Here is a 27,043-nt window from a genome sequence, read left to right on the forward strand (position 1 = left end):
CAGCCCTTTGAGACACTTGTGATTTAGGGCTATATAAATAAACATTGATTGATTGATAAACATCAATTTACAAATTATAGACCTGTTTCTCTACTTCCACAATTTTCTAAAATCATTGAAAAACTGTTCAATAACAGATTAGAAAGTTTCATAAATAAAAATAGAATACTCGAAGAGAACCAATATGGATACAGAGCTAATGTTTCAACTTCAATGGCTTTAATTGAAATTACAGAAGAAATTACCAATGCAATAGATAGTAAAAAATGTGCAGCAGCGGTTTTTATGGATCTAACTAAAGCATTTGACACAATTAATCACAATATTTTAATCAAAAAACTAGAATGATATGGCATCAGAGGGTTAGTCTTAAACTGGATAAGAAGTTATCTAACGAACAGGAAACAATACGTGAAGCTAGGCGAACACACGTCTACAACGCTAAATATATCCTGTGGTGTACCTCAGGGATCAATACTAGGACCTAAATTATTCAATCTCTATATAAATGACATTTGTAAAGTTACAAAAGATTTAAAGTTAGTATTATTTGCGGATGATACAACAGCGTTTTGTTCAGGAGAGAACACACAGGAGATAATACAAATAATAACAGAAGAAATTAACAAATTAAAAAGATGGTTTGACAAAAACAGACTATCGTTGAATCTTAGTAAAACTAAAATAATGCAATTTGGTAACAGCAGAAGAGAAAGTCAAACACAAATACAAATAGACGGAATAGAAATTGAAAGAGTAAACAAAACCAAATTTCTAGGTATAATGATTGATGATAAATTGAACTGGAAATCTCACGTAAAAAATATACAACATAAAGTTGCAAGAAACACGTCAATAATGAATAAAGCAAAACATGTTCTAGACCAAAAATCCCTTCATATTCTCTACTGCTCACTAGTGTTACCATATCTGAGCTACTGTGTAGAAATATGGGGAAATAATTACAAAAGTACACTTCATTCATTAACGGTGTTACAAAAAAGATCAGTTAGAATAATACATAATGTTGGATATAGAGAACATACAAACCCTTTATTTATTGAATCAAAAATACTGAAAGTCCACGACATAGTGAATTTGCAAACAGCTAAAATTATGCACAAAGCAAACTATAACCTGCTACCCAAGAATATACAACAATTCTTCTCAAAAAAAGAGGAGAAATATAATCTTAGAGAAAAACGTAATTTAAAACATTTGTTTGCACGTACAACACTTAAGACCTTCAGTATATCAATATGTGGAATTAAATTATGGAATGGATTAAGCAAAGCAATCAAACAATGTACTAATATGATACACTTCAAGAAACTCTTCAAACTTAAAGTGTTTACAAAGTACAATGAAGAAGAACCATGACAAACATTCTCAATTTATTTCATCCATCCATTCATTCATTCTTAAAGTAATCTTACTTATCTCATCATATGAAATATGACTTACTTCACCAATTATTATTATTAAATTCTTACTATTATTTATTTATTTATTTTTATTGTAATTACTTATGGAGTTAATTGTGAAAAAATTGTGAACAGGAAGTGAACAAAAAGTTTTGCAACTGTTATGTAAAGAAAAGGGGTAGGATTAAAAAAGCTCTGCTTCTTCCTACTCCTTTTCGAACATGTTGAAAAGAAACTGGAAATTGTGATGTATCATGTTGTATGCTTGCATGTTCGAAATAAACTCAAACTCAAACTCAAACTCAAACTCAATACTTCCGTTCAATCCGTGACGTCACGCGCAAACGTCATCATACCGAGACGTTTTCAGCCGAATATTTCCCGGTAAATTTAAAATTGCACTTTATAAGTTAACCTGGCCGTATTGGCATGTGTTGCAATGTTAAGATTTCATCATTGATATATAAACTATCAGACTGTGTGGTCGGTAGTAGTGGGTTTCAGTAGGCCTTTAAAACCATCTGAAAGTTTGAAACTAACGGGGAATGTTGACGAGAACTGGCGCACCTTCAAACAGCAGTTTCACCTGTACGTTGCGGCTATGGGACATGAGACAAAGCCGAAGGCAAGAAAGCTAGCGCTGCTGCTAACGATTGCAGGGCCACAGGCCATAGAAGTATTTAACACGTTTGTGTTTTGACACTCCTGACGATAATCAGCAGAGACAGCGCACACAGACCCGGCCCGCACGGCAGTCGGAGGATGTGATGATAAGCTGCAAGCGCTGCAGCACACAGCACAAGCCTAGACAATGTCCAGCGTTTGGTAAGCAATGTTCCAGTTGCCAAGGCAAGAATCATTTTGCTAAACAGTGCTTCTCCAAATGGAAAGAAGGGAAGAAAGCCAGTCTGTAGGCTCTGTTAGAGCTCTGTTAGAGCCTACAGACTGGGTCAACTCAATGGTCATCACAAAAAAAAGAATGGTGAGTTGAGAATATGTATGGACCCTAAAGCTCTAAATGAGAGCATTAAGCGTGAACATTATCAAATACCTACACGTGAAGAGATCATCAGTGAAATGTCAGGTGCCAGCTACTTCACAAAGCTTTTTTTTTGTTGTTTTTTGTCCTGTCTCAGGCAAATCATATAGTTGATGTAGATGCCCATATCGGCTGTTCAGATTTACTTTACAAAAGAGAAGTGTAGGATACTTCTCTTGTTGCCTTATTTGTATTTGACTTTATTAAATATATTTATATTATCATTTGGTGCAGCCGGGTCAGAGCAGGAGGGGGTAGAAAGAGAAAAAAAGGAAGACAGAGGGGGAAATTGTGGGCACAAGAGGGGGATAAGACAGAGAGACAAAAACAACAACAACAACAACAACAATAGAGCAACATCAGCAAATACGACATGTACAAATATGATGGTAAAAGTGATCGCAAATAAGCAGTAAGCGAAAATAAAAAATAATACAAAAATGACAATGAGCATTATTACACTACAAATGGAGCAATACAGATACCAATAGAAATAGTACTATTGATAATGAACAATACCAATAATTTACCTTTATTATCAACAATACAGTTGTTCAAATGCAACAATACATATACGTAATGATAACTAGAGATACGAAATAATGCATAAAAATGGAGGGGAAGAAAGAGAAGCAACCTATATTAACCTTGTAGATTGTTATAGTAACATAGGTTATAGTAACAATAAGCTTTGTCAGTGTGCCATGTGTTACCCAGTTTACCGTAGGGTAACAACGTTAATATATGTTTGATGAAACGTGATTATGTGCATGAGTGTATGTATGCATATGTACTTGTATATGTACAGAATGTGTATATGTGTTTGTACAGTGAATGTATATGTACAGTATGTGTATACGTATGTCTGTACAGTGAATGTATATGTACAGTATGTGTATATGTATGATTGTACAGTGAGTGTATATGTACAGTAGGTGTATGTGTATGTTTGTACAATGAATGTGCGTGTGGATGTACGAACTTTGAGTATGTAGATATGTACTGTATCTGTGTATGTATGTGGGAGCGTAGGTACCTATGTATGTATGTATGTATGTTTGTGAGTATAGGTGAATTTGCATGTACAATACATTTGACTCCTAGTGTGTGTGGGAGCCAGAGTACGGCCCAAGCCCCCAGAGAGCCCAACCCACAAACAGTAGGTGTGGCGCCCAGGGACCCAGGGACCACCGCACCCACGCAGCCAGGCCGGCCAGCGACAGGAACCCCAGAGCCAGGCCCACCGCACCACCCGTAAGAGCCAGCAGCAGGCCGCAGACCCCAAGCCAGCGAGAGACCACGCCCCACACGGGCAGAAAGGCGGGACTCCCCGCCTGGGGGGCCCAGAGACTCCCCGCAACCGGACGGGAAGACCTCCCTCGCCCCACAGGCAACCGGGCCCCCACGAGCTACCACAATATCAATCAATCAATCAATCAGCTTTATTGTCCATTCTTACATGTACAAGACACATAAGAACTGAAATTACATTTTCGGCACAATCCCGCTAAGAGAAGACATACGTTACAGGGAGACAAGACGGGACCGCCAACGGATCAGCCTCACTTAGGCGCTCCTCAAAAAGGTGGGAAAAAGGTGACATTGGGGGGAGGGGGGAAGTAAAAAAAATATCAGTCTGAGGCTGGACCCTCAGGAATGGTCCAGACTGAGTCAGAGGAAAAAAACCTCACATAGCATGGCACACATAAACAAGGTACATTTAATCACAACAACTCGCAACAAAGTCATCCAACAGGACCTTGGAGGCCAGCAGCTGCTGTTGAGCGCTGCTCAGCCCCCACAACCCCGGAGGAATAAAGCAGTGGTGAAGACGTTGATTTGGGGAGGGGTATGTGCGTGCATGTATGCCCAATTAACTTGGGTGAGATGTTGGATTGTCTTTATGGGCCGAGGCCGGCCCCAAGAGTTCAAGAGTTCAAGAGTTCAATAGACGCAGGGACTTGACCCAGCAGGCACCAACCAAGACGGGCACCCGGAAGGGATGGGCGGTTGGACCCAGGAGCTCCAGACACGCAGTCCGGATGCAGTAGCCTGAGGCGCCGACCCTCGCCTGACAAGCAGGCCCAGAGCGTACCCCCAGAAATATACATACATACATATATACATATACATACACATACACATACATATGTATGTGTACAGATACACATATGTATATACACACACATACATACATATATATACACATTCATACACATACACATATACACACATACATACACATACACACATACTTATACACACATGCATATATACATATGCACACACACATCTATAAACACACATATACCTAAACTCTGACTTCTTTTAAAACTAGAATGAAAACTTTTATGTTCACCTTAGCTTTCAGCTAAATCTTTTAATCTTTTAACTTTTAACGTCCGCACTGTTTTTATTTTTATTGTCTGCATTTTAATTTTGCTTTTATTTTCTTTCATTTCACTTTGTTGTCTGTGAAGCACTTTGAGTCTGCCTTGTGTATGAAAAGTGCTATACAAATAAAGTTGCCTTGCCTTGCCTTGCCTATACTCATACATGAACACACATATACATACATACACATACATACCTACATCCGACAAGCCAACCAACACGACAATAAACGAGTATGAGGCTGGCAAGTTTGTCAGCTCTTTACAACAACCACGCGCGAGCGCTGCCACCAGTCACAACATCAGCCACACCCCTGCACCAGACCCAGCAGCCACGGGCGCCCACACCACAAACAAAAGGCAGCAGAAACAGCAGCTGCAATACCGCCACACAACCAGCACTGCTCAATCACATCAAAGCGATCGAAAAAACTGCGACCGGCAACCACACGCCAACAGGATCACGGAAACCAGCCAGCGCCAGCCCGCCAGTCAGCCCAAACGCCAACAAGCAAACAAGAGACACTAACACCTCCCCCACCAAAAGACCCCACCACCCCAACCCAAACCCGCACAAACACACCACCGCCCAAACAACCGAGACACAGCATCCAGACCAGACATGGGGGCCGCACAAAGCTTGATGCCTCACAAGGCTTCTGGCAGCTGAAACTGACTGAAAGCAGCACAAAGTACTGTACCTTTAATACGCCCTTCGGCAGGCACTGCTTTCTCAGACTGCCTTTTGGAATAAAGTCAGCCCCTGATATATTTCACAGAGCGATGGAGCAGATCATCAAAGGCTTGGATGGAGTTCGAGTCTACATTGATGACATCGTCATATGGGGATCCACAGCCCAAGAGCACAATGAGAGACTGAACAGAGTTATGGAACGCATACAAAAGTATGGACTAAAACTCAACAAGAGTAAATGTGAGTTTGGTGTTCAAGAGATCCTTTTCCTTGGAGACAAGCTGTCTGCACGTGGTGTCCAACCAGATCAAGAAAAAATATGTGCAATACAGAACATGCCAAGGCCCACAGACAAAACCGGTGTGCTACGCATCATGGGGCTGGTAAATTTTATTGGTAAATTCATTCCCAATCTGACAGCAAAGACATCTTGCATACGAGAGCTTCTGCCCAGGGACTGTGAGTTCAAATGGACAGTGAAACATGAGCATGAGTTGCAAAAACTCAAGAACACACTGACTACAGCACCTGTGTTGTCATTTTATGACCACACAAAGAGGATAAAAGTGTCAACAGATGCTTCTAAAGATGGTATTGGTGCTGTTCTACTCCAGGCTGAGGGTGAGCACTGGAAACCAGTAGCCTATGCATCTCGAGCTATGACAAAATCTGAATGTCGGTACGCTCAGATCAAAAAATAATGTTTGGGACTGGCATATGGTTTGGAGCGGTTTCATAGCTATGTGTACGGCCTGCCGTCCTTCACAGTTGAAACTGATCACCGACCGCTGGTTGCCATCATCAAAAATAGTCTGAATGAAATGTCACCGCAGATTCAACGGTTAATGATGAAGATGCAAAGGTATGATTTTGAACTGATATATACAGTACTCCAGGTAAACACCCTAGTCCTAGCTGATGCCCTATCCAGAGCAACTACAGGCGACAGTGTGAGTGCAACAGATGAGGACATACAGTGTCATGTGAACATGGTGTCTGCTACACTGCCTGTGTCAGACACAAAGTCAAGACAAATAGCTGAGGCTACAGCAACGGATGCTGAGTTACAGCATGTCATGAGGAACATGGATGTGGGATGGCCGGCTGGCTCATGTCCACAATTTTACCACGTCAGAGGTGAACTCAGTACTGTGGGTGGACTGCTGTTAAAAAAGGGCAGGATAGTTATTCCACAGGCTTTGAGAATGGACATTTTGCACAAGATACATGAAGGCCATCACGGCATCGAAAAATGAAAAAGGAGGGCGAGAGAGTTGGTTTTCCGGCCCGGACTGAACAAAGACATTGGAACACTGTCATTGAAACACCGAGATGCTGGTGCAGTTTTACTCAGCCATAATAGAGTCCATCCTGACCTCCTCCATCACAGTGTGGTTCCCCGGCGCCACAGTCCAGGATAAGCATAGACTGCAGCGTATCGTACGTGCTGCTGAGAAGGTGATTGGCTGCAAGCTCCCATCCCTCCAGGACTTGTTCTCCTCCAGGACCAGGAGGCGTGTGGGTCGGATCACAGCTGACTCTTCTCACCCTGGACACAAACTATTGTCCCCTCTCCCCTCAGGCAGGAGACTACGCTCCATCCAGACCCACACCTCCCGCCACCTGAACAGTTTTTTCCCCTCGGCCATCAGGCAAATGAACAATAACTCCTAACAGTAGCTCCTTGAATTCCTTGAATTCCTTCTAAGTCTATCTGATAGCTCAGTTACAGCTCATTTTATTACCAAATATGTGTTATATGTGTTTTATGTTGCACGATTGCACCAAGAAAAATTCCTAGTTTGTGAACCCGTTCTCAAACAATGGCATTAAAACTATTCTGATTCTGATTCTGATTCTGATTCTGACTCATAAATAAATGTGAAACATGCCAGAAACACAGGAACAAGCAGAGCTAAGAGCCTATGGTGGTTGCTGAGGTGCCAACCGCACCATGGCACAAAGTAGGAATGGACTTGTTTCATCTCAGAGGTAAAGACTATTTAGTGGTAGTGGATTACTACTCAAACTTCCCTGAGATGGCGCTACTAGCAATCTTAATGTCAACTTGTGTAATAACACATGCTAAATCTATCTTCGCCAGGCATGGCATTCCACACACTGTAGTGAGCGACAACGTCCCATGCTTCAGCAGCAAAGAATGGCAGAAGTTTGCAGTGCAATATGATTTCCAGCATGTGACGTCAAGCCCACATTATGCACAATCAAACGGGAAAGCGGAAAAAGGAGTTCACATTCTCAAGCAACTCCTAAAGAAAGCAGCTGACAGTGATTTGGATCCGTATCTGGCTTTATTGAGCTACAGAGCATCACCTCTTCAGTGTAGTCTATCACCAGCTGAACTGCTGATGAAGAGGAAGCTACGAACAACTTTGCCGAATTCAAACAACAAAATAAAGCAAAATAATCCCTTAAAGATTGAATGTAAGATAAGACAACAGAAGATGATGCAAAAGTCATTCTATGACAAAACAACCATGTGTCTTCCTCCACTGACTACCAACAACACAGTCAGGATTGAGGATACTGATGGATGGAGTACAAAAGCAACAGTACTGCAAGAAGTTGCTCCACGATCGTACACGGTGAGAACTGATGATGGACAAATCCTCAGACGCAATCGTCACAGTCTGTTAAAGACTCCTCAAGGGACTGTTGGTGAGCTCAGTGTAACCTGTAGTGAATCTCAAGTAAAACCCACACCTGTTATGGACTGTAACGCTGACTGTAACAGACCTACTCCAAATGAACCTGAGTTAAGAAGGTCCACAAGGGAAATCAAAAGGCCTGATAGACTGAACTTGTAAACAAAGAAAAGTCAATATGCATGTTAAATATGTTGAACAAAATGTGTATTGATTGTTGTGAAAGTGTTATGAATAGTATTGGCTTAGATTTGAGATAGCCTATGCAATTTTAAATTGTTCATACTGCACATATGTGTCAGGGTTAGACTGAATGAGAAGTTGTTAAAATAAGTGACCCAGCTAATGTGATAAGTCATGTCAATACATTTTGTCTTAGAAAAAGGGGGATGTTATGATCAGATGTTATTACATGTATGACCTCTAGGGGGCAGTACTGGTTAGTATTCAGCTTACCATGCCACATAAGGTGGTAGAGCAAGACTGCATGGAGACACATGTATGTGAATGAGAACGTGAGTCATTAAAAACTAAGTTGCTTGCTATCAACAGCCTCATCCTTCAAACACGAACATGACAACTCCAGGACTGGCAGCGGCAGCGCCAGGGGGAGACCCACCGGCGTTGCGCATGGTGCCCTCAGCAGACCCACTAGAATTGCGGGTGGCGCCTGCGGCAGACCCCCTGGAGTTGCTGGAGGCGGCGGCCGGTCTGGTCGGAGCGCTGGAGACGGCGGCCATGCGAAGCAGGGCGTTGGAGGCAGTGGCCGGGCTAGGCGGAGCGCTAGAGGCGGCGGTTGGGCTGGGCGCAGCGCTGGAGGCGGCGGCCGGGCTGGGCGGAGCGCCGGATGTGGCAGCCGTGTTTCCCTGCCGCACGCGCTTCCCTGTGTGTGCCCTCGATTGAACCCTTGGCGGTAGTGGCTTGATGTCACCCGTCTCAGCCGTGCTTGAGCTGTATTGGCTAATAGTAAAAGCTGTGAATTGTGACGCAAATTGGGAAATGGAATTACCACATTCGACCACAGTTGGAGCGGAGGGATGTACCTCTGGTGAGAAGAGTCGTGCCTCTGCCTCCATGCCCTCAAACATTCTCCTCTCAGATTTTCTCCTTGTCATACACTTCCACTAAATCACTTTGTGGTCGGAAAATTCTCTCACGTGTTTGATAGAAAAAGGATGAATATTGATCGTGTTTAATAAAATAGGATGAATATGAATCGTGTTTAATAAAAACAGGATGAATATTAATTGTGTTTAATACAAATAGGATCAATATTAATCATGTTTAATGAAAACAGGATGAATATTGATGTTTAAAAAAATAGGATGAATATTGATCATGTTTAATAAAAACAGAATGAATATTGATAATGTTTAAAAAATAGGATGAATTTCTGATCATGTTTCATAAAAAAAATAGGATGAATATTGATCCTGTTTAAAAAAAATAGTATGAATGTTGATCATGTTTCATAAAAATAGAATGAATATTGATCATGTTTGATAGAAATAGGATGAATATTGATCAAGTGTAATAAAAATAGGATGAATATTGATAATAATTAATAAGATAGGATGACTATTGATCATGTTTAATACAATAGGAATAATATTGATCATGTTACATAAAAATAGAATGAATTATGATCATGTTTGATAAAAATAGGATGAATATTAATTGTGTTTAATACAAATAGGATGAATATTAATCATGTTTAATGAAAACAGGATGAATATTGATGATGTTTAAAAATAGGATGAATATTGATCATGTTTAATAAAAACAGGATGAATATTGATCATGTTTCATAAAAATAGGATGAATATTGATCATGTTTAAAAAAATAGTATGAATATTGATCATGTCAAATAAAAATAGGATGAATATTAATCGTGTTTGATAGAAATCAGATGAATATTGATCATGTTTAATAAAATAGGATGAATATTGATCATGTTTAATAAAATAGGAAGAATACTGATCATGTTACATAAAAATAGAATGAATATTGATCATGTTTGATAACAATAAGATGAATATTAATCGTGTTTAATAAAAACAGGATGAATATTACTTGTGTTTGATACAAATAGGATGAATATTAATCATTTTTAATGAAAACAGAATGAATATTGATGATGTTTAAAGAAATAGGATGAATATTGATCATGTTTAATAAAAACAGGATGAATATTGATAATGTTTAAAAAATAGTATGAATATTGACCATATTTCATAAAAATAGGAAGAATATTGATCATGTTTAAAAAATAGTATGAATATTGATCATGTTTCATAAAAATAGAATGAATATTGATCGTGTTTGATAGAAATAGGATGAATATTGATCATGTGTAATAAAAATAGGATGAATATTGATAATGTTTAATAAAATAGGATGAATATTGATCATGTTTGATAAAATAGGAAGAATATTGATCATGTTACATACAAATAGAAGAATATTGATCATGTTACATAAAAATAGAAGAATATTGATCATGTTTGATAGAAATAGGATGAATATTGATCATGTTACATAAAAATAGAAGAATATTGATCATGTTTGATAGAAATAGGATGAATATTGATCATGTGTAATAAAAAAAGGATGAATATTGATAATGTATAATAAAATAGGATGAATATTGATCATGTTTAATAAAATAGGAAGAATATTGATCATGTTACATAAAAATAGAATGAATATTGATTATGTTTGATAAAAATAGGATGAATATTAATTGTGTTTAATACAAATAGGATGAATATTAATCATGTTTAATGAAAACAGGATGAATATTGATGATGTTTAAAAAAAATAGGATGAATATTGATCATATTTAATAAAAACAGGATGAATATTGATGTTTAAAAAATAGGATGAATATTGATCATGTTTAATAAAAACAGGATGAATATTGATAATGTTTAAAAATTAGGATGAATATTGATCATGTTTCATAAAAATAGGATGAATATTGATCATGTTTAAAAAATAGTATGAATATTGATCATGTTTAATAAAAACAGGATGAATATTGATAATGTTTAAAAAATAGGATGAATATTGATCATGTTTCATAAAAATAGGATGAATATTGATCATGTTTAATAAAAACAGGATGAATATTGATAATGCTTAAAAATTAGGATGAATATTGATCATGTTTCATAAAAATAGGATGAATATTGATCATGTTTAAAAAATAGTATGAATATTGATCATGTTTAATAAAAACAGGATGAATATTGATAATGTTTAAAAAATAGGATGAATATTGATCATGTTTCATAAAAATAGGATGAATATTGATCATGTTTAATAAAAACAGAATGAATATTGATAATGTTTAAAAAATAGGATGAAAATTGATCATGTTTCATAAAAATAGAATGAATATTGATCATCCATCCATCCATCCATCTTCTTCCGCTTATCCGAGGTCGGGTCGCGGGGGCAGCAGCCTAAGCAGGGAAGCCCAGACTTCCCTCTCCCCAGCCACTTCTTCTAGCTCTTCCCGGGGGATCCCAAAGCGTTCCCAGGCCAGCCGTGAGACGTAGTCTTCCCAACGTGTCCTGGGTCTTCCCCGTGGCCTCCTACCGGTCGGACGTGCCCTAAACACCTCCCTAGGGAGGCGTTCGGGTGGCATCCTGACCAGATGCCCGAACCACCTCATCTGGCTCCTCTCGATGTGGAGGAACAGCGGCTTTACTTTGAGTTTCTCCCGGATGACAGAGCTTCTCACCCTATCTCTAAGGGAGAGCCCCGCCACCCGGCGGAGGAAACTCATTTCGGCCGCTTGTACCCGTGATCTTGTCCTTTCGGTCATAACCCAAAGCTCATGACCATAGGTGAGGATGGGAACGTAGATCGACCGGTAAATTGAGAGCTTTGCCTTCCGGCTCAGCTCCTTCTTCACCACAACGGATCGATACAGCGTCCGCATTACTGAAGACACCGCACCGATCCGCCTGTCGATCTCACAATCCACTCTTCATGTTTCATAAAAATAGAATGAATATTGATCATGTTTCATAAAAATAGAATGCATATTGATCATGTTTCATAAAAATAGAATGAATATTGATTGTGTTTAATAAAAATAGGATGAATATTGATCATGTTTTATACTAATAGTATGGTGATGTGTATTTCTGGTCTTGTCATCCTCGTCCGGACAGAAGGATGACACACCAGTGCGGCTGGATCAAAAGTGACATCGCAGACGCTGTACTCAACTAAAAGTTGCTCTATTACAAGCGAGCGTCATTATACAGGACTGCAGTTCCTGGAGGAGGTCAGGTCAAAAAATGAGGCACTCCTAACTTGGAGAAGCCAAACCATCAGCTTTTATATTCCTACCTCCTGTCAGTGTGTGTGTGTGCGCTGGGTCAGGAGAGCGCATCCTGACCATAAAGGAGATGTTTGTGTATAAGTGACTGAAAAACAACATATGCCGGTCGTAACTTAGATGTTGACATTAAGCTAAACATGTAGTCTTTTCTCACGGATAGGACATTCACCTTTGCACACCGAGGTCCAATTTTATTGCCTTTTCTTTCGCGAGAACTAATCCAATCCACACACAAATGTCATTACTAAAGGGCCCTATGTTATTTTGTGCCCAAACTGAAATACCTACCATTCCGCGTCCACGTTCATCTTCAAATCCACTGGTGGTTTGCTTTCTCCAAGATGTATATAAACATTCACCATATGAAAAACATAATTAAGTTAATTATTTCACTTCAATGGCGATGGGAACTGTCATCTCTTTGCAATGCTGATACTGTTTCTGATACTATCGATATCATTGCTATTTGGATTATTCTATTGTACGCAGCAAAAAGTGAAAATCATACCTGAAATCTTCAACAATATTTCTGACTAACATGATAATTGGAAAATGATATTACTTCAAAAAGACTCAATCAACTACAATTGTTTCTCACATGTACTTTACTGTACTTGTACGAGTATTACAATATAATGATCATATACTTGGTAAGATGAGCCGGCTGAAAGTACCTGCTTCAAAAGTACTTTGTATTAAAAAATAAGTAGTTTTGAACTTTCTCAACGTTTAAATGTCTTTAATTTGTCCTTCATATATTTATAACCATAGTCATGATGTCCACATCCACGCCCATGTCCGCGTCCACGTTCATCTTCAAATCCATGTTCACGTTCACGATCACGTTCATGTTAATGTCCACGTCCACGTCCACGTTCATCTTCATATTCACCTTCATCTTCATGTTCACGTTCATGTTCATGTTCATGTGGACGTTCACGTTCACGACCACGTCCACGTCAACGTCCACGTTCATCTTCAAGTCCACGTTCACGTTTATGTTCATATTCATGTTCATGTTCATGTTCATGTTCACGTTAACGTCCACATCCAAGTTCATCTTCATGTTCACGTTCATCTTCATGTTCACATTCATCTTCATTTTCATCTTCATGTTCACGTTCATCTTCATGTTCATGTTCACGTTCATCTTCCTGTTCATGTTCATGTTCACGTTCATGACCACGTCCACGTCCACGTCCACGTTCATATTCACGTTCACGTTCATGTCCATGTGCACGTTCATTTTCATGTTCATGCGTTGCCATCACTTCTTTGACAACTTCATTTGCATTTCCATGTGCTTGCTGCAGGATCCATCCCAACATCCATACGGTCGATGCCAAGGGTGCTGTCAGTATCGCACGATGTTCGATTTTTGTATCAATATTTGTGATGTTGTTGCATTGCTTCATATTTGTGTCATTATTGTTCACGGACGGCGTGGCGAAGTTGATAGAGTGGCCGTGCCAGTAATCGGAGGGTTGCTGGTTACTGGGGTTCAATTCCCACCTTCTACAATCCTAGTCATGTCTGTTGTGTCCTTGGGCAAGACACTTCACCCTTGCCCCTGATGGCTGCTGGTTAGCGCCTTGCATGGCAGCTCCCGCCATCAGTGTGTGAATGTGTGTGTGAATGGGTGAATGTGGAAATACTGTCAAAGCGCTTTGAGTACCTTGAAGGTAGAAAAGCGCTATACAAGTATAACCCATTTATCATTATTTATAAATATTAAAACCTATTCTTTGTGTTTGCCTGACACACGTGCCCCCTGTCAGTATCGCTAGAAATATTGTGTCATAACTCAAACCAAATATCAACAGAGCATATTAATAATAATAATTATTATAATAATAATATAAACTAGAAAACGCGGAAATTTTGATGGGCCTGCTATCTGTGCCCTGCACCTGTGGCCGGGGGTCGCCGGAAGCCACCGTACTGTGAACTGAATCCATCAGTTTTAGGTGTAACTGTATAAAATGAGCTACAGAGCTAGCCTAAAACATTAGCATGCGCACATTGAAATGCTAACACTTAGCAAATGTGCTAACAATGGCATGGTAACAGTTAGCATGTCTTACATGTCAATTAATTCATTAAGGTGTATGGCTTTGAAAGTAGAGAAAAACGTGTAAAATTAGATGAAAAACTTAGCATGCTTAAGTAAGCTAGCTAGAATGCTATCGTTTGCATGCTAAAAGTTAACATGTGTCACATACCAAGTTATATGACTCTGGGGTAAACGGTTGCAAAACTAGCTCAAAAAGTGAGCTAGCTAACGGTAGCATGCTATCAGTTAGCATGTGTCACATACCAAGTTATATGACTGTAATGTGTATGGCTGTCTAATTAGAGAAAAAAAACGTAAAGTTAGCTAAAAAGGTAGCATGTTCATATTAGTATGCTATCATGCCAACAGTTAACAAGTGTCAAATATGAAGTTATATGACTCTGCACTCTGTACTCTAAAGATAGCTGATGTGTTATTGCATTTATACTAGGCTGACCATATGTCCTCTTTTCCCCGGACATGTCCTCTTTTGCGGGGATGTCCGGGGTGTCCGGGCGGGGTTTCTTTAATGCCTCAAATGTCCGGCATTTTGAGTTAGGGTTGCGTGTATTTTCAATGTACGTCCAGAGTTAAGAAGGGGTTAAACAAAACAAAGTGTGGAGATGTGCGTGTAACACGGGTGGGAAATAAGACATAATTCCTCTCATGGCATCCCCTCATATTACCTGCGCCGTTTCCACGTTTAATCTCACGAGTTTAACACACGCGCTCACGTGACCTGCTGCAGCCTATCGCGCTCTATATGATCCACCATCCCAAGATGGCTGCCAGGTGCGGTGGCTAAGCTTGGGGACATCTGAAGCCGGTATGTTTTAAAGTTGTCGTTTGCCTGCATATCGTAAAAAAAAACGTCCAACATTTTACAACTAATTGTAAACTTATAGGTGCCGACCATCAGGGCCGAGTTGCGACGAGAGAGTGTTATTAAGCCGAGTTGGTAAGTGAATCTGTTTGCTAATAGTAGCTGCTAGCCGTACCCATGTATTGTCTATGGGCGGTTAGCATCGGCTTTTAATCCCGTTTCCTCCAATGTTTCTGATCCCATTGAATTTATATTTATTTCGAGTCTTTATTTTGGGTACTTACATATGGTGACTGAGTGTTGTGGCGTTTTAAGGCCATCTGCACTTTTTATGCTACGGTAAAGACAATGAATGAACACTGTTACACCTGTCATAGTGACGTCACTGTTATTTTATATTGTTTAATATTGTTAATGTTACACCCGTCATAGTGACGTCACTGTTATTTTCTATTGTTTAATATTGTTCATGTTGCACCCGTCATAGTGACAACACTGTGTACTGTCGTGTTTGTTATTTTGTACATACATGGGATTGTTTAATATTGTTAAACATGGGAATGCAGATGGTCTCTCACGGTTGCCACTGCAGGTAGCGCATGGGAAAAGCCAGACGCAGTAGATAGGGTGACAGCTTGTCACCTTGAGACACTCCCAGTGGACAGTGAAGATATTAGGAAGGGAACTAAATATGACCCAGTGCTCTCTAGGGTAGTAGATATGGTAGTGTCAGGCCAGTTCGTTGGAAGAGTTGGGCAGAATGACGCGTTGGCACCCTTCTACATGCGACGAGACGAACTGACAGTGGTCCAGGGGTGTTTGCTATGGGGCAGTAGAGTGGTGGTGCCTCCAGCGTTGAGACCGCAGCTTCTGAAGGAACTACATGCCGGGCACCCGGGCATGGTCAAGATGAAGGCCATTGCACGGAGCCATGCCTGGTGGCCGGGGTTAGACGCCCAGATTGAACAGCAGGCCAGGACATGCTCTAAGTGTCAACGGAACCAAAAGAACCCGGCGCTCTCCCCACTGCACACCTGGCCGTGGCCGGGATCCCCATGGCAACGGATCCATGTGGACTTCGCGGGGCCGTTCGAAGGACACATGTTCTTGGTGGTGGTAGATGCGTACTCTAAGTGGCCGGAAGTACAGGTGATGAAAACGACAACGACGGAGAAAACTGTACAGGCCCTGAGGAGTATGTTTGCTTGCAACGGAGTACCAGAGACACTGGTTAGTGACAATGGGCCACAATTCACAGCGGCAGAGTTTGGGGCATTTCTCCGGGCAAACGGAGTGAAGCACTAAAGGTCAGCGCCATTTCACCCCGCCACGAACGGTCAAGCAGAGCGTTTTGTGCAGACGCTGAAGCGTTCATTGAAAGCGTCTAGGGGAACATTTACGCTGCAACATCGAGTGGAGGCATTTTTACTCAGCTACAGGAATGCGCCTCACATGACGACGAGTGAGTCTCCGGCTACGCTCTTCCTGCGCCGTCGGCTCCGCTCTCGCTTGGCGCTTGTGAAGCCGAACGTGTCGGCTACGGTGGAGCTGGCGCAGGAGGGCCAACGAGAATGCAGAGATCTGGTGGCTAAGGACAGACGGTTTGCAGTGGGGGAGGCCGTGCTGGTGCGTGATTATCGACAGGGGGAGGAGAAGTGGATGCCTGGACTGGTGGCATCACAAGAGGGACCGGTATCCTACTCCGTGGATGTGGGGGCAGGCGCACTCTGGAGACGTCACACAGAGTAGATGAGAGCCGGTGACCGTGCGCTGTTGGTTCCCACTGGTCCAGAGCAACCAGCTGTGCCGAGTGAACTGACAATTGGGGCCCAGCCGGTTGCTCCTCCCCCTTCCCCGGCAAGAGGGGATGCTCTGGGAACCGGGACAGTCGCCCCCGAGCCAGGAGGGTCACCCAGACGGACAGCAGGTGTTGGAGCGCCAGGCCGGAGGTATCCACTCCGGGTTACCAGAGCTCCAGACCGCCTTAATCTCTGAACTGTGGGGGCGTGGGTTGTTAAAGAGTCATGTCACGTTTTGGGGCAGAATAATCCCCGTTGACTGACTCCGAGGTTCAGGGGTAGTCTACCCCCCGGCCTCAGTAAGCATGTATATGTTTAAGTTTGAGTTCCCTATTTACAATAGCCCCCTAAGTGGGTATTTCAATGTATTTTATGGTTACACTGCTGATTCGCACAAAGCATCATTTTGCACATAACACACGTTCTAAGTGCTTATGGCCTAGTCTGTTTTTATAGGCTGGGTTTAATAGGGGTGGTTTCAGGTGGGTGTGAATCTGAATAAGTGGGGAGGGATGTTGTGTATTGAGCTTTATGTTTTGTCTGCACTGTTACACCCAGTGACCACCAGGGGGAGTGCCAGGTGGGTTTATATATATTGGGTTGGACTTCCGTTGTGTGTGGAAATAAAGCTGTCTAACGTCTACACCAGCTCCCGACTCCGCTCTCGTGATTACATTGATAAGGTGAAATATGAGTATGACTGTAAGTGTTACCGACTAACAGTCAGTATATAATAATCTACACTCTAAAACTACTAGTTACTAGTTCATTTCAAATAGTTATGTATACCCTCATTATTTATTGCTTTTCAAAAACTAGTTACTGGAACTACTGGTTACTAGTTTATTAGAACTAGTTATGTGCGCTCTCAGCAATTATTACTGTGTAAAAAACAGATGCTTTAACTACTAGTTAATTAGAACTAGTTATGTGCGCTCTTATCAATTGCAACTGTGAAAAAACATTGTTAATATAACCACTAGTTACTAGTTAATTGAAATTAGTTAGGTGTGTTCTCATCACTTATTACTGTGTAAACAATGTTACTGGAACTACTAGTTACTCGTTAATTATAACTAGTTGTGTGCACCCTTGTCAATTAGAAGTAGTTACTGGAACTACCAGTGTATAGCTAATTAGAACTAGTTATAACCATGCTCATCAATTATAACTGTGAAAATAGTTACTGGGACTACTAGTTCCAAGTTTATTAGAACTAATTATGTGCGCTGTAATTGATAAATACTGTGCAAAAAACAGTTACTAAAACTACTAGTTACTAGTTAATTATAACTAGTTGTGCACACTCTCATCAATTATAACTACGCACAAAAGTAGTTACTACAACTACTATTTAATTAGAAATATGTATGTCAGCCTCATTATGTATTACTCTGCACAAAAGTGTCACACCTGGGTGAAGTTTTGTCTGGTTTCATGTGGTCTTGTCATTTCCTGTTTTATTTTGAAATGTTAACTCTCCCTCTCATTTCAGATCACTTGCTCTTCCTCCTGTTTCACTGGTCTGATGTCTCTCCTGATTGTGCCCACCTGTGTCACCCTCCCTCATGTGTATAAATGTCTCGTCCTCCTCCTGTCCTGTGCCTTGAGTGTTTCGTCTCGTCGTATACCTCCAGCCGTCTTCCACAGTCTTGTCCAAGTCGTTGAGTATTGCCTTGATTTATTCTTTGATTTCTCTGTACCCTCTGAAGAAGAGTGATTTTGATTTGCTAAAGTTTTTGGTCAGTTTTGTTTGAGCTATTTTCATAGCGCTCTGCCTTTTTTTCCCTTTAATTTGTAGAATTTTCTTAACTCTTTATAGAGTAGTTTCTATTTATAGCGTTTTGTCTCTTCCTCTTTGTGAACGATTTTCCTTTTGTGTAGCTTATCATAGGTTGTTGCTTTTGTCATTAGATCAGTGTAAATTTTGCTATTGTCTTTTTTCCTCCCTTTGGAGTGATTTTCTGTTTATTGTTTTATGCCCTGTGCTAGTATATCAAGTATAGAGTTTGTAGCCATTTGTTTATTCACTCTGTCTGAAGAAAGTTCATAGAAAACAGCAGAATAAAAGCCTACGTCAAACGTTTCCGTTTCGAGTCCTCATTCTTGCCAAGTCCTAACAAAAAGTAGTTACTATGATTACTTGTTAGTTATGTGCACTTCCATCAATTATAACTGTGCAAAAACTAGTTACACTACTAGTTACTAGTTAATTATCACTAGTTATGTGTGTTATCATTCAGTATTACCATGCAAAACTACTTACTGGGACTACTAGTTAATTTGAAGTAGTTTCATACGCTCTCATTAATTAAAACAGTGAACAAAAGTAGTTAATACAACTACTAGTTAATTAGAACTATTCACGTCAGCCTCATAATTGTATTCTCTGCACAAAGTAGTTACTATGACTACACGTTAGTTATGTGTTTTTTCATCAACTATAACTGCAAAAACTAATTACACTGCTAGTTACTAGTTAATGATCACTAGTTATGTATGTTCTCATTAATTACTACAGTGCAAAAACTAGTTACTGGAAGTACTAGTTACTAGTTAATTAGAGCTAATTATGCACGCTCTCATAAATTAAAACAGCACACAAAAGTAGCTACTACAACTACTAGTTAATTCAAACTATTTATGTCAGCCGCATTATTTATTACTCTGCACAAAAATAGTTACTATGACTACTCGTTATGTGCACTTTCATAAATTATAACTGCAAAAACAAATTACACTACAAGTTACTAGTTAAAGGCCTACTGAAATTATTTTTTTTTATTTAAACGGGAATAGCAGATCCATTCTATGTGTCATACTTGATCATTTCGCGATATTGCCATACTTTTGCTGAAAGGATTTAGTAGAGAAAATCGACGATAAAGTTTGCAACTTTTGCTCGCTGATAAAAAAAAGCCTTGCCTGTACCGGAAGTAGCGTGACGTCACAGGAGCTAGTATTCCTCACAATTCCCCATTGTTTACAATGGAGCGAGAGAGATTCGGACCGAGAAAGTGACGATTGCCCCATTAATTTGAGCGAGGATGAAAGATTCGTATATGAGGAACGTTACAGTGAAGGACTTGAGAGGCAGTGATGGACGTATCTTTTTTCGCTCGGACCGTAACTTAGGTACAAGCTGGCTCATTGGATTCCACACTCTCCTTTTTCTATTGTGGATCACGGATTTGTATTTTAAACCACCTCGGATACTATATCCTCTTGAAAATGAGAGTCGAGCACGCAAAATGGACATTTAAAGTGACTTTTATCTCCAAGACAATACATCGGTGACACACTTAGCTACTGAGCTAACGTGATAGCATCGTTCTCAAATGAAGATAGAAACAAAATAAATAAACCCCTGACTGGAAGGATAGACAGAAGACCAACAATACTATTAAACCATGTACATGTAACTACACGGTTAAAAATTCTCAGCCTGGTAAGGCTTAACTATGCTGTTGCTAACGACGCTAAGGCTAATTTAGCAACTTAGCAACCGGACCTCACAGAACTATGTACTCTCTCCTTTTTCTATTGTGGATCACGGATTTGTATTTTAAACCACCTCGGATACTATATCCTCTTGAAAATGAGAGTCGAGCACGCGAAATGGACATTTAAAGTGACTTTTATCTCCAAGACAATACATCGGTGACACACTTAGCTACTGAGCTAACGTGATAGCATCGTTCTCAAATGAAGATAGAAACAAAATAAATAAACACCTGACTGGAAGGATAGACAGAAGACCAACAATACTATTAAACCATGTACATGTAACTACACGGTTAAACATTCTCAGCCTGGTAAGGCTTAAAAATGCTGTTGCTAACGACGCTAAGGCTAATTTAGCAACTTAGCAACCGGACCTCACAGAACTATGATAAAACATTAGCGCTCCACCTACGCCAGCCAGCCCTCATCTTCCCATCAACAGCCGTGCTCACCTGCATTCCAGCGATCAACGGCGCGACGAAGGACTTCATCCGTGGGTTTGGCGGCAAACATCGGCTAGGCGTAGTAAGTAGTCCTTGTTGTGTTGCTGTAAGTATTGTACTTAGCCGCTAAGACACCGATCGATCCCACCTACAACGTTCTTCTTTGCAGCCTCCATTGTTCATTAAACAAATTGCAAAAGATTCACCAACACAGATGTCCACAATACTGTGGAATTTTGTCGAAGAAAACAAGAGGCTTTTCTATCGGTCCGAAGGGGTCCAACCACTTCCGTTGCTTTTGTGACGTCACACGCATAAATCATATCCAAAGGAGTTTTTCAACCGGAAGTGTGGCGGGAATTTTAAAATTGCACTTTATAAGTTAACCCGGCCGTATTGGCATGTGTTGCAATGTTAAGATTTCATCATTGATATACAAACTATCAGACTGCGTGGTTGGTAGTAGTGGGTTTCAGTAGGCCTTTAATGATCTCTAGTTATGTGTGTTCTCATGCATTATTACCATGCAAAAACTAGTTACTGGAAATACTAATTACTACTTAATTAGAACTAGTTATGCACATTATCATCCATTTAAACAGTGCACAAAAGTAGTTACTACAATTACTAGTTAATTAAAACTATTTGTCAGCCTCATCATTTATTACTCTGCACAAAAGTAGTTACTATGACTATTTGTTATTCATTATGCCCATGCCAAAACTAGTTACTGGAACTACTAGTTACCAGTTAATTAGAACGAGTTATGTACACACATCAATTATAACTGTGAAAAAATGGTCAGCAAAATGTCTAGTTTCTAGTTAATTACAACTAGTTATGTGCTCTCTCATCAAGTGTTAATGTGCAAAAAAATACTTAGTGGAACTACTACTTACTAGTTAATTACAATTAGTGAAGAACTAATCAATTATTACTTTTTGAAAGCTAGTTTCTAGAACTTCTAGCTACTTGGTAAGTACTAGTTTAGTGTGCTCTTATCAATTATAACAGCGCCCAACAACTAGTTACTAACACTACTAGTTACTAGGTAATTACAAGTAGCTATGTGCGCTCACATCAACTATTACGGTGCAAAAAAAGTGTTACTGGAACTACTAGTTACTGATGGCAATGCGTGAAAAACAAGTAAAGTGAGAAGTGATGTGAACAACATGCTGGGTCATCATCAAGGCTTTTTAACACCTGAAAGCAAAACCGTGACAAACTCAGCAGAGTAGTGGTCTCATTACTCATTTAAGATTTATTACAATTAATCCCACGTACACAATTTACAAATACATTTTAAGTGTGTCATTCTGACACACACACACACACACACACACACACACACACACACACACACACACACACACACACACACACACACACACACACACACACACACACACACACACACACACACACACACACACACACACACACACACACACACACACACACACACACACACACACACACACACACACACACACACACAAATCAAGTGTTATGCACATTAACTGCATGTGTAATTATATTACATTGTGTATTAATGATATATACAGTTTACACACAAAATATTATAGTTACATTATGCTACTGTAAAGACACACGTAACAATTTAATAATTCAAATATACTGTATATTAATGATATATGCAGTGTATATACAAAATATTATAGTTATATTGTAAAATGCATTGTATTACCTGTGTTACTGTAAAGACACGCGTGAGAAATTAATAACATGAACATAAAGTGCTTGATTGGTCTGATCATGGAGATCTGGTGCAAAGTATCAACACTTTAAAAGCCTACTGAAACCCACTACTACCGACCACGCAGTCTGATAATTTATATATCAATGATGAAATCTTAACATTGCAACACATGCCAATACGGCCGGGTTAACTTATAAAGTGCAATTTTAAATTTCCCGCTAAACTTCCGGTTGAAAACGTCTATATATGATGATGTATGCGCGTGACGTCACTAGTTAAACGGAAGTATTGGTATCCCATTAAATCCAATACAAAAAAGCTCTGTTTTCATCTCAAAATTCCACAGTATTCTGGACATCTGTGTTGGTGAATCTTTTGCAATTTGTTTAATGAACAATGAAGACTGCAAAGAAGAAAGTTGTAGGTGGGATCGGTGTATTAGCGGCTGGCTGTAGCAACACAACCAGGAGGACTTTGACTTGGATAGCAGACGCGCTAGCCCACGCTAGCCGCCAACCGCACGGATGATCGGGTGAAGTCCTTCGTCCTTCAGTCGATCGCTGGAACGCAGGTGAGCACGGGTGTTGATGAGCAGATGAGGGCTGGCTGCCGTAGGTGGAGCGCTAATGTTTTTATCATAGCTCTGTGAGGTCCAGTTGCTAAGTTAGCTTCAATGGCATCGTTAGCAACAGCATTGTTAAGCTTCGCCAAGCTGGGAATTATTAACAGTGTATTTACAGGTCCATGGTTTAATAGTATTGTTGATCTTCTGTCTATCCTTCCAGTCAGGGATTTATTTATTTTGTTTCTATCTGCATTTGAGCCCGATGCTATCACGTTAGCTCAGTAGCTAAAGAGCTTCGCCGATGTATTGTCTTGGAGATAAAAGTCACTGTGAATGTCCATTTCGCGTTCTCGACTCTCATTTTCAAGAGGATATAGTATCCGAGGTGGTTTAAAATACAATCCGTGATCCACAATAGAAAAAGGAGAAAGTGTGGAATCCAATGAACCCTTGTATCTAAGTTACGGTCAGAGCGAAAAAAGATACGTCCTGCACTGCACTGTAGTCCTTCACTCTCACTATCCTCATCCACAAATCTTTCATCCTCGTTCAAATTAATGGGGTAATCGTCGCTTTCTCGGTCCGAATCACTCTCGCTGCATTGCAAAAGCAAAAATATGGCAATATCGCGAAATGATCAAGTATGACACATAGAATGGATCTGCTATCCCCGTTTAAATTAAAAAAATTCATTTCAGTAGGCCTTTAAATAACACATAAGTGCAGAGATAATTACACAAGAGTAAGTGTATGTATATACATATACTTATAACATCATGTACACAACATTCATAAATGTGATGTTTGAATATCTGTGCATTTGCAGCATAATTGCAAGCATTGACTACTTCAAATCCCCCCTTGAGCTACAGAGTACTTTAACACACACATTTGGGAACAGTACTACTACCGTTCCAAGTTTGAATACACACATTTGTGATAAGTACGACTACTGTTCCAAGTGAAACAAAATGGCGGAGAAAATCGCAGCAGTAATAAGTTTGTGGCTTGGCCCGCACGTCCAGGCATCTCTGTGGCGCTTGTCATGTATTGCTGCCTTCAGAAGGTTCTCTTGATGGTACCATACTGCTGGCCTCAGCGTTGGTCGTTGACAGAAAGTTACTATGAATCCCAGTTGTGCTATTTGTCAAATCCGTGGGTTGTGTTGTCTCGGTATCGACTACAAAAAACAACACCAGAGTAATGGTGACCACACTGGAGCACTGACAACACTTAAAAGTGGATGATATCGCATGTAGATATCACATGTTGATATCACAAATTGTTATCACATGTAGATATCACAAATTGTTATCACATGTTGATATCACAAATTGTTATCACATGTTGATATCACATGCATATATTACCTGTTGATATCACATGTTGATATCACATGTACATATTACATGTTGACATCACATGTAGATATCACATGTAGATATCACATATGTAGGGTTATGTTATTTCATCTTGAGACATTTATACAATGTCTTAATGTACAGTTTGTGTGCGTGCGTGTGTAAGTGCGTGTGTATGTATATATATATATATATATATATATATATATATATATATATATATATATATATATATATACACATATGGAGTATCTAGGAATCTAGGAATACATATAGTATTTAGTATATCTAGTGTATGGGGGGAATATACGTAGATTCTCATATGTGTAGTATATGAGGGGGAGTACATCTAGTATCCAGTATATCTAGTATTGACGGGGAGTACATTAAGTATCTTGTGTATGAGAGGGTGTATATGTAGTATTTATTATATCTAGTATATGATGGGAATACATCTAGTCTGTAGTATATATTTTACATGATGGGGAGTACATCTAGTATCCATGTATCTAGTACAAGAAGGGGGTTACAATCTAGCATCTAGTATGTCTAGTATATGAGGGGGGAGTATATCTAGTATCTAGTGTATGATTATATGAGGGGGAGTACATGTAGTACTTAGTACATGAGCATATGAGGGGACGTATATCTATTAGTATCTAGTATATGAGTATATGAAGGGTAATATTTTTAGTAGTATCTAGTATATCTAGGCATAGATTGGTGTGGTCACAGTAGCCAAATGTTGAAAAAACAGGGTTTCGATAGCAGGACATGTATTCCATGTACTTCATGTAATCCACAAAAAGTAGGTTTACCTTTTTGTCCCTGTGAATTGATCTTCCTACCGCGTCGGGTATCGTTGCTCTGAAACCAGTGACAAAATCACACATCAACACATCATTCCAGAAAGGCAAAGGTCTCCAATGAGAGATGTTGACTCACCGTTGTTCCAAATCTAGTTATTTCTGTGATGGCGTCGCGCACCTGAAATGTTTAGGTAAAAAGGGTGATGCAGATGAGTTCGTCAGGGTTTATTTTGTGGATATTGTGATGATTATTGAACTATTCCCAAATATGTCAAATAAGTGCATCATGGGAGAAAAAACAAGAGGAACATACCTTTCTGTCCAACAGGGTTCCAAAAACTAAAATGAAGAAGCCCTGCAGTCGGAAGCAAGGACACCAGAAATCAATATTAGTCCGTTTGATCATACACTTTATGAAAGCTTGCGTGTGTCTGTGTGCATGTGTGTGTGTGTGTGTGCGTGCGTGCGTGCGTGTGTGTGTGCGTGTGTTGCAAAACACACATTTTCATGCAGAACTCTGATCCTGTCTGCTTACACCTTCCGGCTTGTTCAGGAAGAAATTATCATCCAAGGGTTAACTGATTTGGACTTGTCGTCTTTTTTTCCTATTACTTCTTCCAAGGGGAAATGTATTTTGACCAGGTGAGTTCGCCAGGCAGTCAGCAGCATGAGTCAGGAAATTATGGGTGAATTTTAATGAAACGTTCAAAGAAAGTCCAAAATGGGCTAAGAAACAAGCGATTTTTTTTAGGGAATCACCACCTGGAGTCAGAATGTTTTAAAAATATTTCCTTACTTGACTTACTTAACTTGTTATTTATGTCTGGGGTGGGGAAAAACGGTAAATATGGCAATATCTCATGATACGTTTTCAAACAACATAATGTCTCGATATCGTTATTTTATTCAAAAGTAAAAAAATATTTTGATGTATTTTGTTTTTGGCCGCCACGGTGAGCGAGGCAGCACAAGAAGTGGACAGTTGAGAAGTGGAGAACATTTTTGTTGACTATAAATATCTTGAAACGGTTGCAATACATGGAAATGGTTAATTTAAATCACATTATTTGTGCAATGAATGTGTTGGTGTGAGTCCACATCCAGGGTCTTCACAAGTAAACATTGTCCCACATGGTGTTGGTGTTATTCCAGAGTCCAGGGTCTACACAAGTAAACATGGCCCCACATGGTGTTGGTGTCAGTCCATAGTGCAGGGTCTACACAAGCAAACATTGTCCCACATGGTGTTGGTGTTAGTCCAGAGTCTACACAAGTAAACATTGTCCCACATGGTGTTGGTGTTATTCCAGAGTCCAGGGTCTACACAAGTAAACATGGCCCCACATGGTGTTGGTGTCAGTCCACAGTGCAGGGTCTACACAAGCAAAC

At 39.9% G+C, this 27,043-nt stretch overlaps 3 protein-coding genes across 3 annotated transcripts in view; 1 reads left to right on the plus strand and 2 right to left on the minus strand.

The window, feature by feature from the left end:
• The window catches only part of adgrf3b (adhesion G protein-coupled receptor F3b), an 83,852-nt gene extending 62,460 nt beyond the window's left edge, over positions 1-21,392 (minus strand). Inside the window, exon 1 of the mRNA XM_062042361.1 lies at positions 21,206-21,392. The gene's annotated coding sequence lies outside the window, so the exon portion shown is untranslated. The remainder of the gene's footprint in view (positions 1-21,205) is intronic.
• LOC133645739 (uncharacterized protein K02A2.6-like) lies at positions 16,219-17,203 on the plus strand. Its single transcript, XM_062040599.1, has one exon. The coding sequence runs from the start codon at positions 16,234-16,236 to the stop codon at positions 16,753-16,755; it is 522 nt and encodes a 173-aa protein (XP_061896583.1). The 5' UTR covers positions 16,219-16,233; the 3' UTR covers positions 16,756-17,203.
• Positions 21,393-22,700: 1,308 nt separating the features above from the next.
• Positions 22,701-27,043, minus strand: part of LOC133646697 (adhesion G protein-coupled receptor F5-like) — an 88,768-nt gene continuing 84,425 nt past the window's right edge. Inside the window, exons 34-37 of the mRNA XM_062042363.1 lie at positions 25,968-26,009; positions 25,791-25,832; positions 25,664-25,712; positions 22,701-24,664 (exon numbers count right to left, since the gene is read on the minus strand). Coding sequence (XP_061898347.1) covers positions 24,528-24,664; positions 25,664-25,712; positions 25,791-25,832; positions 25,968-26,009 — 270 coding nt within the window. The 3' untranslated portion in view covers positions 22,701-24,527. The remainder of the gene's footprint in view (positions 24,665-25,663; positions 25,713-25,790; positions 25,833-25,967; positions 26,010-27,043) is intronic.

Source organism: Entelurus aequoreus, linkage group LG03 (assembly GCF_033978785.1).
Source record: "Entelurus aequoreus isolate RoL-2023_Sb linkage group LG03, RoL_Eaeq_v1.1, whole genome shotgun sequence".
In the NCBI taxonomy this organism is placed as follows: Eukaryota; Metazoa; Chordata; class Actinopteri; order Syngnathiformes; family Syngnathidae; genus Entelurus; species Entelurus aequoreus.